At 39.5% G+C, this 13,048-nt stretch overlaps 2 protein-coding genes across 5 annotated transcripts in view; one reads left to right on the top strand and one right to left on the bottom strand.

Moving 5' to 3' along the window:
- Positions 1–13,048, bottom strand: part of ptpn13 (protein tyrosine phosphatase non-receptor type 13) — a 327,111-nt gene that overhangs the window by 141,862 nt on the left and 172,201 nt on the right. The window lies entirely within an intron of this gene.
- LOC104954546 (protein sidekick-2) overlaps positions 10,803–13,048 on the top strand; it is a 75,185-nt gene continuing 72,939 nt past the window's right edge. The window contains exon 1 of the mRNA XM_010781670.1: positions 10,803–10,958. Coding sequence (XP_010779972.1) covers positions 10,879–10,958 — 80 coding nt within the window. The 5' untranslated portion in view covers positions 10,803–10,878. The remainder of the gene's footprint in view (positions 10,959–13,048) is intronic.

Genomic DNA, 13,048 nt, shown 5'->3' with positions numbered 1-13,048 from the left:
GCAGAGACAGGGAGGAGATGGATGAGGTGGGCGACGTGTGTACGCATGCAGCTCTATTTGTGCGGAGTATTTATCAAGATCACAGCGGCACTGTTCGTGTGCATGTGTAGGAAAGACATTCACTTGTGAGCGTACACCTGCTGGGTGCATTAATGCCGGCACGGCTTTACACCGAAACACAGACTAATGGACGCAGGCACACATGAATGCACCCACAGACAATCAGCAAACACATATTACCTTTATTCAGCTGACGCTTTTAACTAAAGTGACTTACAATAAGTGCATTCAACGCAGCAAACATGAGCGGTAACTCTTTTATTTTATTCTGTCAACCTGCGCATCACTGGTGGTCTCATTGGGAATACAGATGGAAAGGAGCTTTTAGCTACAGTATACGCAGGTGCAATATATATATTGCTCCAGTTGAATAAACAATAGGATACATTAATGCATGGCATTTATCATGCATGGTGAATTTTCTCTCATTGTTACAACAGGCTTCAGGAAGACAGAAACAGGAGAGATGCCACATTGGCCGACATTGTCAGAAAGGAAACAATGTTAAAATAACTTTTATTTTGGCATCTTGACTACTATATGGCAATAGATATTAACATAGACTGACTAAAATTGCCCATTCTAGTGCACAAAAAGCCTTCTAACAAGCCTGTGAAGTGGAATTGTTTCCTGCCGTGCCCCACACTGAACAAGTGTTGAATTTGGAGAGATGTTGGATAATGACCTTTCCGACAGCCTACCTCAGCTATCAAATGCCTTGCATATTAATATGCACTAATCATCTTCACTAAGTGGCAATTTAGACAATTGTGCCCCCAGATTTTTTGAAACAAGTACTCCTTTGAAACTAATTCAAGCACAAATACAAAGTTTAACACAGATACATCTGGATATTTTGACTGCATGTGTTATCGCATGACACAATGTGGTGAGCTCTCTCTATAATAACTGAGTACAATTATTTAAGTAAAGTCAACTGATGATCTAACCATGTTATATGGGTTGGAAGTGCTTGATAAAGCACACTCCGTTTCATACAGTCAGGTACAAAAATACTTACAGCAGCGATGCATGTCACTGTAGCTCATTGTATAGAGTACCCTTGATTGAGTCCATAATAACGTTACACGCTGACTTATTTTTAGATGATTGGTCATTGTTGCATTTTCTATTGAGGGCCTTGTAACATATTAACTCACTCCTCATGCTGTTGTTTGTGTCGGTGTAGCCTTCAGGATGAAATACTCTTGATTTTACTTACTTTTCACAGTCCTTATTGCTATGACCAATGGATTAAATGCTGTTATGTACTTGTTTCCTGGTCTGTTATGATTTTTTTTGTCGTCCCTAGATTGTAAATCTTAGCCTTTTCTGTTAACAAACCTCAACAATTGTTGCTGACTCATTAGGATTACACACAGTGTACATATGACTGAAAGATATAAAAAAACTGACATAAAATACAATAAAAAAATACAGTAATGTTTACCAGAAGACAACAAGGACCATGCTTTTTGTCAACATCATGCTTCATATAGACGTATTATTTGTATACTAGCGACTTTATACTAGTGACTTTTCGTTTCTTTCTACCTATCTTCCTTTTTTCTGTCTTTATTCTCTTACTTGCAAATAGTTTTTTTCTGGTTTTGGTCTAAAACGGGCAAGGCCTGTTTTGGTTCTTTGATAAAAAATGTAGGAGCAATTGTTGTGTCCACTCTGCCCATTGTCATTCTGCCAGTGCTGCAAGCCTGCTGCGTCCACCTGTAGAATCTCACTAAGTTTTCCTTCTCTAGGAATTATTCTCTGGCATCTCTCCAGATATCAGTGATATTTGCACTCAGTGTTGTATTTGCACACCGATAATACTGCGTTCACCATAATAATAAATCAGTCCCGCATGATTTGGCTGCCTCAAATGTAATGAACGTCAGCCAAGACGAGGCAGAAATGTGTTATTTTGTGGCTGACACATGAGCAACACTCTCACTCAGTTTATTCTCACATTGAACTATACACTTGGCTCGATAAACATTCGCACACATTGGGGGTTTATGCCGTTGAGTTTGGTTAACACCTCTTTATAACACCTGTGTGTGTGCATATGTATACGTGCTGCCCTGCACATATATATTTGAATTTGAATCGCTGCAGAGTAGACTCTTCCTCGGTCTGTGGTCTTTCCTGCAGTAACCTGCCCATACATTATTGAGAACCAGCGAACAATGTTCCACAGCGTTAATTTTTCAGCAGGCCAGGGGTGGACTGCAGAGACACACCATCCCATAGCCGTGGGATGGTCAGGTCACTGATGCGTACTGTCTCGCATAGTGTGCGTGTCGACATTGTGTTTGTTCATCTTTTTCCTCTGACTGCACTTATTTCCTCCTACAGTGGTATCAGAGCAGGAATCTAAAAGTTTTCCATAACACAATATCAAAAGATATTCCTTCCAAGCTGTAACCATTTAAAATTACCCAATTCTTCACTTTAATTGGTGTAGAAAATCTTCCCTGCATATCACTACATAAGATGTGAGTGTAAATCTGTCCTGTTTTAGCATAAAAGGCCCTCATTGGAGCATAGCGAAGGTTTTCTGCAGGGATGGCTCATGCAGACTTTTTAGCCTTACGATCCTGGTACATGAGATGCTTCTCAGCTTTATTGTGTTCCATAATACAGCAATTGATTTACCTCCATAAACATAATAGCATAATATGCTCAGTGTACTGAGCACCACACACCAGCACTAAGGAGATTTCTCTTTCTGGATCTTTTGGGAAATTAAACCAGCTTGCTCCTGAGCAAACACACGCACATCCCTAAATACACAAACATACTCCAACACACCCGTACACATATTTGCATGTGGAAGAAACAGACAATTACACTAAAGTAGCAGGAATGGGGAAGTGTGTATTGGCAAACATTCAGTCATATTTTCTTTCATTTCCTACCATAATCTTTCCCACACCTGTTTATTAAAACGTATTTTCTTTGTGCAGCTCCGTTTCATGGCATTAGCTGCTTAGTGTAGCTTTGCAAGTCATTATTGGAGGGGGGAAAAGGATTGCTGTGGGGTAAGTGATAAAGTAAGCATGCGAGCTGAGAGCTTAGCCTGTCGTGGCTAAAGGTTAGCTCCTAGATTTATGACTTCCGTCCCTCTTTGCCCATGCTGCATAAAGAGGCAGACACTTTTAATGTTTGAGATGCTCTGATTGATCGTGGCCAGACAGTGCTGTGTTATCCCTACACCGGAGGAGATGAGAACAGTAGAGGGGAAGAAAACATGAATTTTATCATATTTGAAACTTTGGGAATCTATCCCACATTGCTGTGTACACGGGGCACCCCATCTACCAAGATCAGTGGTGCACAACCTGTTCAATTAGTCAAATCTTCCAAAAAAGTAAACTGTATTTCAAGCACCTCATTGAAATACACAGGCAAAAAAAGATTAGCAAAATATCGTGGAGATAATAATCATATTTTGTTCCCAGGAAAAAATAAATCTTTATTTTTCTCTTGGGGCCCCTTATAAAATGTCGCCTGACCCTTCTGGGGAACATTCCCCAGAGTTTGGTAAACAACATCCTAGAATATACCAACACCATAGCAACATTAATATCTAGTGTTTGCTAGATGTGGATGTTTTACAGTCTTTAGTCTGGGCAGATCAAGTCTTAAACTAATAAAATAAGCAGATATAAATAAGAAATGAATAAATAATAATAACTAATGAACTTGTGGTCATCCTCTTCTGCCCATTTAGAGTCCTTCTCACGAACAGCACAGGGGTCTTTGGACCCACAGCGCTGGAAGACCAGAGATGAGAGTAGTGGCTGCCAGCAGGGTCTCATGGGAAATACAGTTGCTGTAGGCGAAGAGGAGGAGGAGGAGGAGGAGGAGTCACTGAGCCATGAATTGAACAAAAAGGGCCAACAATATAATACACTGGAGATGTGCCAAAAGCTGTGTGCTAGAAAGATGTGTGTGTTTGTGAAAATGTGTTAGAATGTATGGAGTGTTATGGCTATATGTGAACAGAGTAGGGAACAGCTGATTGGTTCGGTAAAATTGCGTCATGTGTTTGTAGACACGTGGCAGTGGAAATCAGCAGCTGGTCTTGAAGTGATTGTCTCCTTGGGATGAGAAAATATCAATCAGTACACCCACACACACACACACACACACACACACACACACACACACACACACACACACACACACACACACACACACACACACACACACACACACACACACACACACACACACACACACACACGTCTGCCAAACCATCACAGAAAGATGTACAGTATAGTGTGCTGACATAGCCTACATACACTGGCATATTTTGGAGCTCCTCCATTTCCCACCCTGCACACACACATACACACACACACATTCACTCACTCAGCAAGAGGGCTAGACCGGTGTGCTAAATAAAGACAGACAGTGGAACAGATTTTCACACCCAGCAGGGCCATTAGCAGCTCAGTTAGACCACCAGCGAACTTCCATCCTCATCAGCATCACAATCACATACATCCAGACACCTGCCATCAAAGATGATACGCTGCGCAAATTGTGTGAAATACAGAAATCTGACATAGTCCCTAAACAAACAACAAACAACATTAATTCACATCCAGACAACCATTTAACATGCGTGATTAATATACAGTTGGCTGTGCCTTTCAACACCGCTTAGTACTTTTTGGGATATCCAAGTGTATAAAAAGACAAGCACCTGTGTTTGTCGCTTTGTGTGTGGCCCCCAGGCTGCACCTGAAATATGTAGGCTGTGTCCGGGAGCACTGGGCCCCTGGGGATCGAGCTAGGAGGGAGGTATGCTACTCATGGCTGCCAGCGCAGCACCACAGCCTTCTGGGAACTTAGCTTGTGAGCGCTTCCACAGCCTGACTTATCTGTGAAAACTCAGCCGTGCGGTTTCCACTTGACTCATTAAAGCTGAGAAAACTTGTCACCTGTAAAGCCGGCAACCTCTCAGACATATTGAGCAGAGCCAAAGCATTGAAAATATGTGCTTTAATAAAAATGACAAGAGGGTATTTATCCGGCAATGGACCAGAGGCGTAACTGATTAAACTGGCAAGATTATTTCAAAACTTCTACCCACTATTTATTCTGCACTACTTTTAGTTCAATGTGTTTCTGATCGTTATGAAAGAAAATCCTCTGTGTAGGGTTGAACAGCATTTGTAAGTAATTGGTACATTCCTTTTAAATCCTTCATCTGAAAAGATTCATACCAGGTAAATAAATCATAGTTCAAATGATACAAGAGAAACATGATTGAATTTCAATAATTTCTTTGTGTTATATTTTATAAAATGTTTGTTAAACTTGTGTGCAGTATTCTTTTGTAAAGGAATATACAGTATATTTCCATTGTATGTATTTGACATTAAAGGCTGATGCTGGTAAGGATCAGTTTTAAGTGTTGTTTTCACCTTTTTAAGTATTTTGGAGGAAAATAGGAGAAATGTCCCTGAGTATGGCTCTTGTTACTTTAGAAATATATTCTCCAAGTTCTTCTCAATTATGAATTCCCACCTCAGGGCAGGCATTTGTACCTGGCACTGTTCTCATTAATGAGAGAGCTGATTTAATTGACTGTGCTGCAGACTGGGTTGTGAGCGTCCGTCTGACACACTAACCTGCACGCAAATATGCACACACACAGACACACACACACTCAGTCGACCTGGGCCGTGCCCTAGGGAGCATCCTCTGGCATGAGCTGTGCTGTATGCAAATGAGGGGCCTCGCTCACACAATAATTGCTTTGTATTGCACAGGAAGCACACATCATCATACAGTAGCTGTAGCTGGAGTTGGGTTGAGTTTGTGTTTGCATTCATTGGAAGTGAATAATACATCTTTGGTGATTGAGGATGGTGGTGACATAAGTTATTCACATTATACACTGCATCTGTCTTATTGTGTGATAGGCCTATAGGCTATAATTACAAATAATTTGGGACAAACTTACTTAAAAAAAAAACAGATCATTACAGTATTGTTAAAGTATCCATTTTCACAACATATTATTTAATTTCAGTTACAGTTAAATATGTTGTAGTGCTGGCAAGTTTGATTAATGTATAGCTAGTGATGCTAACTTGATTTATCTGTGTGGGTTAATTGTGCGTCGATCTGTTGGTAATGCCTCGGGATCCACAAGGGGGAACTCGGCGCTCCTCTACCTCACTCAACAAGTGAAAGCTGGAGCTTCACGTCACTATTTTTCGCCTCATAAAAGGTATTTACCTTTCGCAAAACACCGTAGAGTTGTAAGCACAAGTTGTTAATGTTTTCCAACTTAATTGTTTTTCACTTTGAGAGAAGAGGGGCGAATTTGTTACTCATTGTTTGTGAGTGGCTAAAGTTGGACCATGTAAACTAGCTTAATCTGGTGTCAATAGACACAAGTGTGTAATTGTTGTTAGCATCAAGCTAGCTTCTAGCACACCTATCTTTGCTTTAGGGTGTATATATATATAGGGCTGCTCGATTATGGCAAAAATCATAATCACTATTATTTTGGTCAATAATTGATATCAGGATTATTAAATACGATTATTCATTGACTTTGAAAACATCCATTTGTTGAACTTTAAAACAATACAAATAATAATTTGAACCGTCTCATTTGAACTGTTGATCCTGAACGTATAATTCAACCGAAAAACCAATACAAAAATAAACGATACATTTATATTCACATTTAAATAAATAATATCAAAATAATAAATACCAATATAAAAGATCAACAAATATTTTGGAGCGCACTCCCACAAGCTACTAAACATATATAAATATGATAAATAAAAATAAATTAGACTCAAATAAATTAGATCAAATATGTTGCAGTGCACTGTCACAACCTAGCAAGGCAAAATAATCGTTTTTTTCGATTATGTTGTTTACGTAATTGTGGCAGGCCAAAATCGTAATTGCGATTAAAATACGATTAATTGCACAGCCCTAGTACAGTATAGGCTAAAATAGGTGACTTCAAGATTTCTGAGATAATTGGGGATTCTTTAGTCACTTTGGGGCAATATTGCAATATTTAAACACACATTTGACATACCCTTATTAAACGTATAGCGTTGCTTTAGGTTCTACAATGGCTCAGGGAAATATATGGTCACTCATTGGTCTGATGTTTGCTAGACAGGTAAAGTACTGTGGCTGTTTTGCTTAAAATAGTTTTGGGCTGCAGCTTCAAATGAGTTGTTGCAAGCAACAAACCAAAAACAATAGCTGCTGGCTGTATAACCAAAACAATGAGCAGAGAGTTTAAAACACTCCATAGAAGTTGCATAGTACTGTTTTAGTGTTAACATTTTGAGTTTAACAAAAAATATATAGATCCATTGTTCATATAAAACAATTTACCATTGCTACTGCTACTACTACTACTTTAATAGTAGTAGCAGTGTTTTGTTTTTTTTTAAACCTGTTTTGCTTCAAAATCTAGGCTTTTAGCAAACAAACAATTTGTTTTTTAATGGAGCAATAGTAATGTACCTTCAATGAAAATGATCATTAATTGCATTAGCTGCGTCCCCACATGAGTTGTTCTCCTGCTGCGTGAGCTGATTCCTCAGATAGATATCACTGGTGAGCGCTTATTTACTTCCTGTTGGGAAGGACTATTGTAGATACACATCAATGATCAATGTTTTCTTTGGCCTCACACCTTCCTGCTGATAATCAAGTATCTGTGTATGGGTATAGCACGGTACGCATGCTAGTGTTTTTTTTAGCATACCCCTTTCTCCCTCTCTTCCCCTTCCTCTCATTTGCCTCCCCCCTCATTCTCTTTTATCTCCCCATCGTAGATAAAAGCACATCGCCAGGGAATAATTAGTCTCGGCCATCTCAAATCACTATTGCACATCTCAATCTTCCCTCATTTTTGCAGTCTATCTTCCTCTGTGCCAGGCATAGTATTAACCCACACTGCTTTGAGAGATGCCAAGGCACTCCAACTCTTAAGCTTCCTCTGAGTCTGTTTTACATTTTATCTGTAGTTTGAATCTATTAAGCCCCCTGTATGCTATGCTCCTCTCACAATTCACTTTCACTTTGTTTTGTTCTTCAATCACTTAACCTAAGTTTTTCCTTTCCTTTTGGTTCATTCCATATTCAATCTTTGCACTAACATAGACTTGTTCACATCACAGTGTGACTTTCTGATTAGCCGTGTCTGTGTTTTGGCTCAGCCTCTTAAGCTTCTCCCGCAATGTGGAGGCTTTCTCCTTGTTTGACTATAGCGAAAGGAATCAGATTTACACAGAGCAGTGCAATCAGGATGGCAAGGGGCACAATTTCAAACTGAAATGCTCAATAGTAATGTGAGTTGATTCAGATGGATCAATACTGTGTGGCGCTTTATTAAGTCTCCTCTGTCTTCTTCTATTTGTTATAAATATGTATTCATGCCCAGCCTCTGGGTTAGCACAGCGCTCAGAAGTCAGATGCACCAACGTACTGTTCATAAATATGCAACAAGAAGGTGCTGGAATGTATGAATATTCATTATTGGTTTATACAGATATGTCGTGCACTTTTGAACCGCAAACAAATACTGTTTCTATGCTTTTAATTTCTCTTGATGTTCCTCCTAATTCACCATTGTGTGTGTAGCTTTATATCATTGGGTTTCTCAACACACTGTAACTTAAAAAAAATCCACAAAGAGAGACAAGTTATGAAAGTGCACATAAATAAAACTCCCAAATATTTCTGTAATAAATTCTGCCTTTACAAGGTTATCATTTTTAAAGGTTATTATTTGTTTTGGGGGCTCGGGTTTGTGTTGCTCTTTAATAGCATAAACCTATTTGCAGTGGAGAAAGAAATACTCACATCTTATTCCAAGGGAAATAAAAGTATTGATACCGCAGTGGAATTACTCTGTTCCAAGTCAAATGCATGCATTTAAAATGTTACTAAGTATAAGTATTAGCAACAAAATGTACTTAAAGTACAAAAAGTAAAAATACTCATTCTGCACAATGGCTCATTTTGGAATAATATAAAGTAAAGTATTATCAGCAGATTATACTTCAAGGTTCAAAAGTTAAAGTATTCTTTATGCAGAAATTATCTTTTCAAAATATTACATTATTATAGTTATAATACTATTCAGTGTTCTTCAATAATATGTAAGAGCATTTTATTATTGGAGTTTGTCAATGTAGACTAAATCTAGATACATTACTGCATTTTACCATATCAGTGTATCATGTACTTTATATGTACAAAGCAAATGTGAGTGTTGAATAAATGTGAGGGAGTAAAAAGTACACTATTTGCCTCTGAATGTATTGTTGGAGCGTGTCCAACATTAAAATACAAATACTTTAAAAGTGGAATAGTGTTAACAACCACTACTACTCCATCTTCAAATGACACCATAATGAACAGAAAAACCAAGTAGGCTTTACCCTGTTGTCTACCTCCGTGATAAGATACCTCACACTGTACTGGTAGTGTGATTACAAAAATATGTTGTCATCAAATTAGTCGTATACATCGAGAAGTCTCAGTTGAGTGAAAGTGAAAAGCTTGTAAATCATCTTTTCCCTCTCACTCTTTTCTACCTTCATTCGTTATATCCCCGCTCATTATTCCTCCTATCAGTCTACCACCGGTGGAAGAACAAAATATGAGCACTATAGATCATTCTGACAGTTTAATTTCAATGCCTGATTATCAGTCAATTTGATAATTATATTATCCAACCATCCAATTAATGTGTTCTATATTTACAATGATCATCAAGTAAGCTCTCCATTCTCGCATCATTTATCAACGGTGAGAAAACCGCGAGGGACTTTGACAGACTGCGTGTGATGCTGTTTGATTGAGATATAAAAGTCATTGTGTGTGTGTTGCCATGTTCAGCATGTGCATCACCCTGTGGAGAAGTTCTCGCTGGTCTTCCTCAATCCGTTCCTTCACACTCAACAGAGCGTGCGGAAGAAACACAGAAAGAGCGAAACGGAGTGGAGGCGAACGAATGATGAAAGGATTTCATGCCTCCTCCTCGGCTTTGCCCCTCTCCTGTCTGCTCCGTCTAGCTGGGAGGAAAGTAGTGCCCCGTGCCAATGAGTTACTGACACACACACACACACACACACACACACACACACACACAGAGCAAGGAGACACGGGAGCAATCTTTCTCCACTTGATGCCTCCGCTTCCACCTCCTTGTTAGCCATCTCTGACACTCTCCCAAGTCAACATCCCCCAACAACACTGCCTCGCATACTCCAAATAAGACACGTCCAGGAAGGGTTTTCCATCTGGAGTTTGGCAGCTTCCTGTTTACATATCAGTGATGAGATAATTCAGCAGAGTTTGCTTTGTCTTAGGTGATATCCCAGCATCTGACCATCTACAATCTGTTACAGTCAGATAGCTGTAAGCATCAACAAACCCTCTTTGTGCCAGTTTTTTCCTTCACATGCGTTTCAGTAGTTTGACAACTCCGTGTTTGCTCCTCATCTACTAGGCCTACCTCATCAGGATGAAAGATGAGTTCAGAGTTATCCCTCTTATCTTCTCGCTCTTTTGTCCTGTCATTCTTTACTTTGTTTTTATTCACACATTTGTGCCTCTGGCTTCATGGATGTGTGTGGGATTTAAGAGTCTGTGTTCTTTATTCGGATGCTTTTGAGGTAGCTTCAAAAGCAACACTTCAATGGCAAACTCTGCTCTATATTTACAGATGACGTGCCTCCCTACTTCAAGACGGAGCCGGTGCGCAGCCAGCTCCATCTGGAACGCAACAGGCTGGTTCTGACCTGTATGGCTGAGGGAAGCTGGCCACTGGAGTTCAAATGGATCCACAACAACACCGAGCTGACCCGCTTCTCCCTGGAGTACAGGTGAGGACAATATGATAACTTCTATTGAAAGATTGAGAGAGCTATATGTTTGACGGATTTGGCCTCATTTTATGTGGCCCGCAAGAGCTTGCAAATAATATAATATACAATACAATTGGTGTAATTGTTGAATATTTGCTTTCAATTATTTGCCCTAGACTAGTTATTTATGAAGTTATTACCAGAACTGATAATAATCCAATGCAGAGCCAATAATACATTATTTAATATATATTATATATTTATATATGTGTATTTATATGGTCTTAAAGTTAGAACTAGCCCTTTGAATGCAACCATAATGCTAATGTGGCCCGTGATGACATTTAGTTTGACAGAAAACATGCCATTTCTCCAAAAACAACCATAATTGCAGCAGTCTTACAAAGTGAACTGACAGTACACATAATTGTTAATTTTGAGTAAGTATGGTATTTACTTTTTAGATATTTTAGACTTAACTTGCTAAAATCTTAGCCAAGCCACAGTATATAAGTCACTGCATTATGGCTATTATTAGGGCCAATTTACAGAGGAAATACAGTAAGTCTCTAACACATGTGTGGCAAGTTGTAGATTCAAACTACCGTAGTCATAACCCTGTAGATAAAACTAACTAGGGTAGGTGGATGCAGCTAATCTCAGCTAATGCAATTACCCCAAGGTCTCTTACAGTATGCTATAATTAAAAATATATACTTTATAAATGTCATGTTAATAATTCAGAACCAAAGAAATGAGGACAATAACAATCTTTTAAATTTAAATAATATATGTAACTTATAAAACTATAATCTGTTGTACAAGGTTATTAGTTGAAATGGACACATTGTGTTCGTAGCTCTGTGCTTCCAGATTGTTCTAAAGTAAAACATGTGCATGTTTTAGGTATTGTGTGACATGATTGGTTTAAAATAGAATATTCTGCCAATAAAAGAAAAACTTAAATGAGGGTTTACTAAGGGCCCAATCCCCTTCTGCTCCTGTAGGGCAGTTTAGTATCACAGATATTTGTAGTTTAATTTCCGAATACCCTTATTAAATATTGAAAAAAGGAATAGCGTGCCTGTTCTCTATTTCCCTCTCTGCCTCTTCCTTCCCCCTCGTGGCTCATTGTGACCTCCATCACTCTCTAGAGAGGCGGCGCACGGAGCGAAATGTGTGAATGAGGGTTAGGGCAGGAGATAAACTGTCTTTAATGGTAACTGTAAGATCTGGAATGTGGCAAGCCTTTCTTCTCACACAGTGCAGAGTGTGTGTGTTGCCTACAGACTGCAGTGTGAAGGAAGCACTATAGAGGATTGAAGGAAAGCTTGCTGACACAAACTTTTAGCTGGACATGTGACTGTTTGTGCGAAAACAGCAGAGGGTGAGCGTCCTACATCAGCCCTATTGATGGAGCTGGGCCTTCCTCCTGACAGTCTCTGTAGAAAGATAAGACCAGAGTAGGAACAGCGTGGTAGGGAGGGCAGCAGTGACAGCAGCTGCAACAATTGATTACAATGGACTGTACTTGAGAATTAAACTGTCTGTGGGAGCCTCAGGGCCCCCTTGACTGTGTTGTTATTGGGTAAGTGATTGAGTGGTAGAATGGGTGATTAAACAAACAGTCAGGCACAAAGCTGCACACCATTCTGCATGTGTGAGTGAGTGAGTGAGTGAGTGAGTGAGTGAGTGAGTGAGTGAGTGAGTGAGTGAGTGTGTGTGTGTGTGTGTGTGTGTGTGTGTCTATACTGTAGAAAAGCATGGTTAAAGGTGGGGTAGGTAATTTTGGAGAAACTAACTCGAGTGCGTTAGAATTTGAAAATACACAGCTGGAAAAAAATCTGCCACTTCCTTACAGAGCCCCTCCTCCAACACACACGAACGCGCACATGACCAATGAGGGCACGAGATAAGTTTGTGCACAGATGGAAGGCTGACAGGCAGGTAGGCCATCCAGTTATTTTAGCCGGCCNAAGCTGCACATGAAGGTGTGTTTGTGTGTGTGTGTGTGTGTGTGTGTGTGTGTGTGTGTGTGTGTGTGTGTGTGTGTGTGTGTGTGTCTCTATACTGTAGAAAAGCATGGTTAAAGGTGGGGTAGGTAATTT

This window comes from Notothenia coriiceps, unplaced genomic scaffold (assembly GCF_000735185.1).
Source record: "Notothenia coriiceps isolate Sejong01 unplaced genomic scaffold, NC01 NC01_scaffold00023520, whole genome shotgun sequence".
Lineage (NCBI taxonomy): Eukaryota > Metazoa > Chordata > Actinopteri > Perciformes > Nototheniidae > Notothenia > Notothenia coriiceps.
Note: the sequence above shows the minus strand (reverse complement) of the source record. Positions and strands in the feature narration are given on the sequence as shown.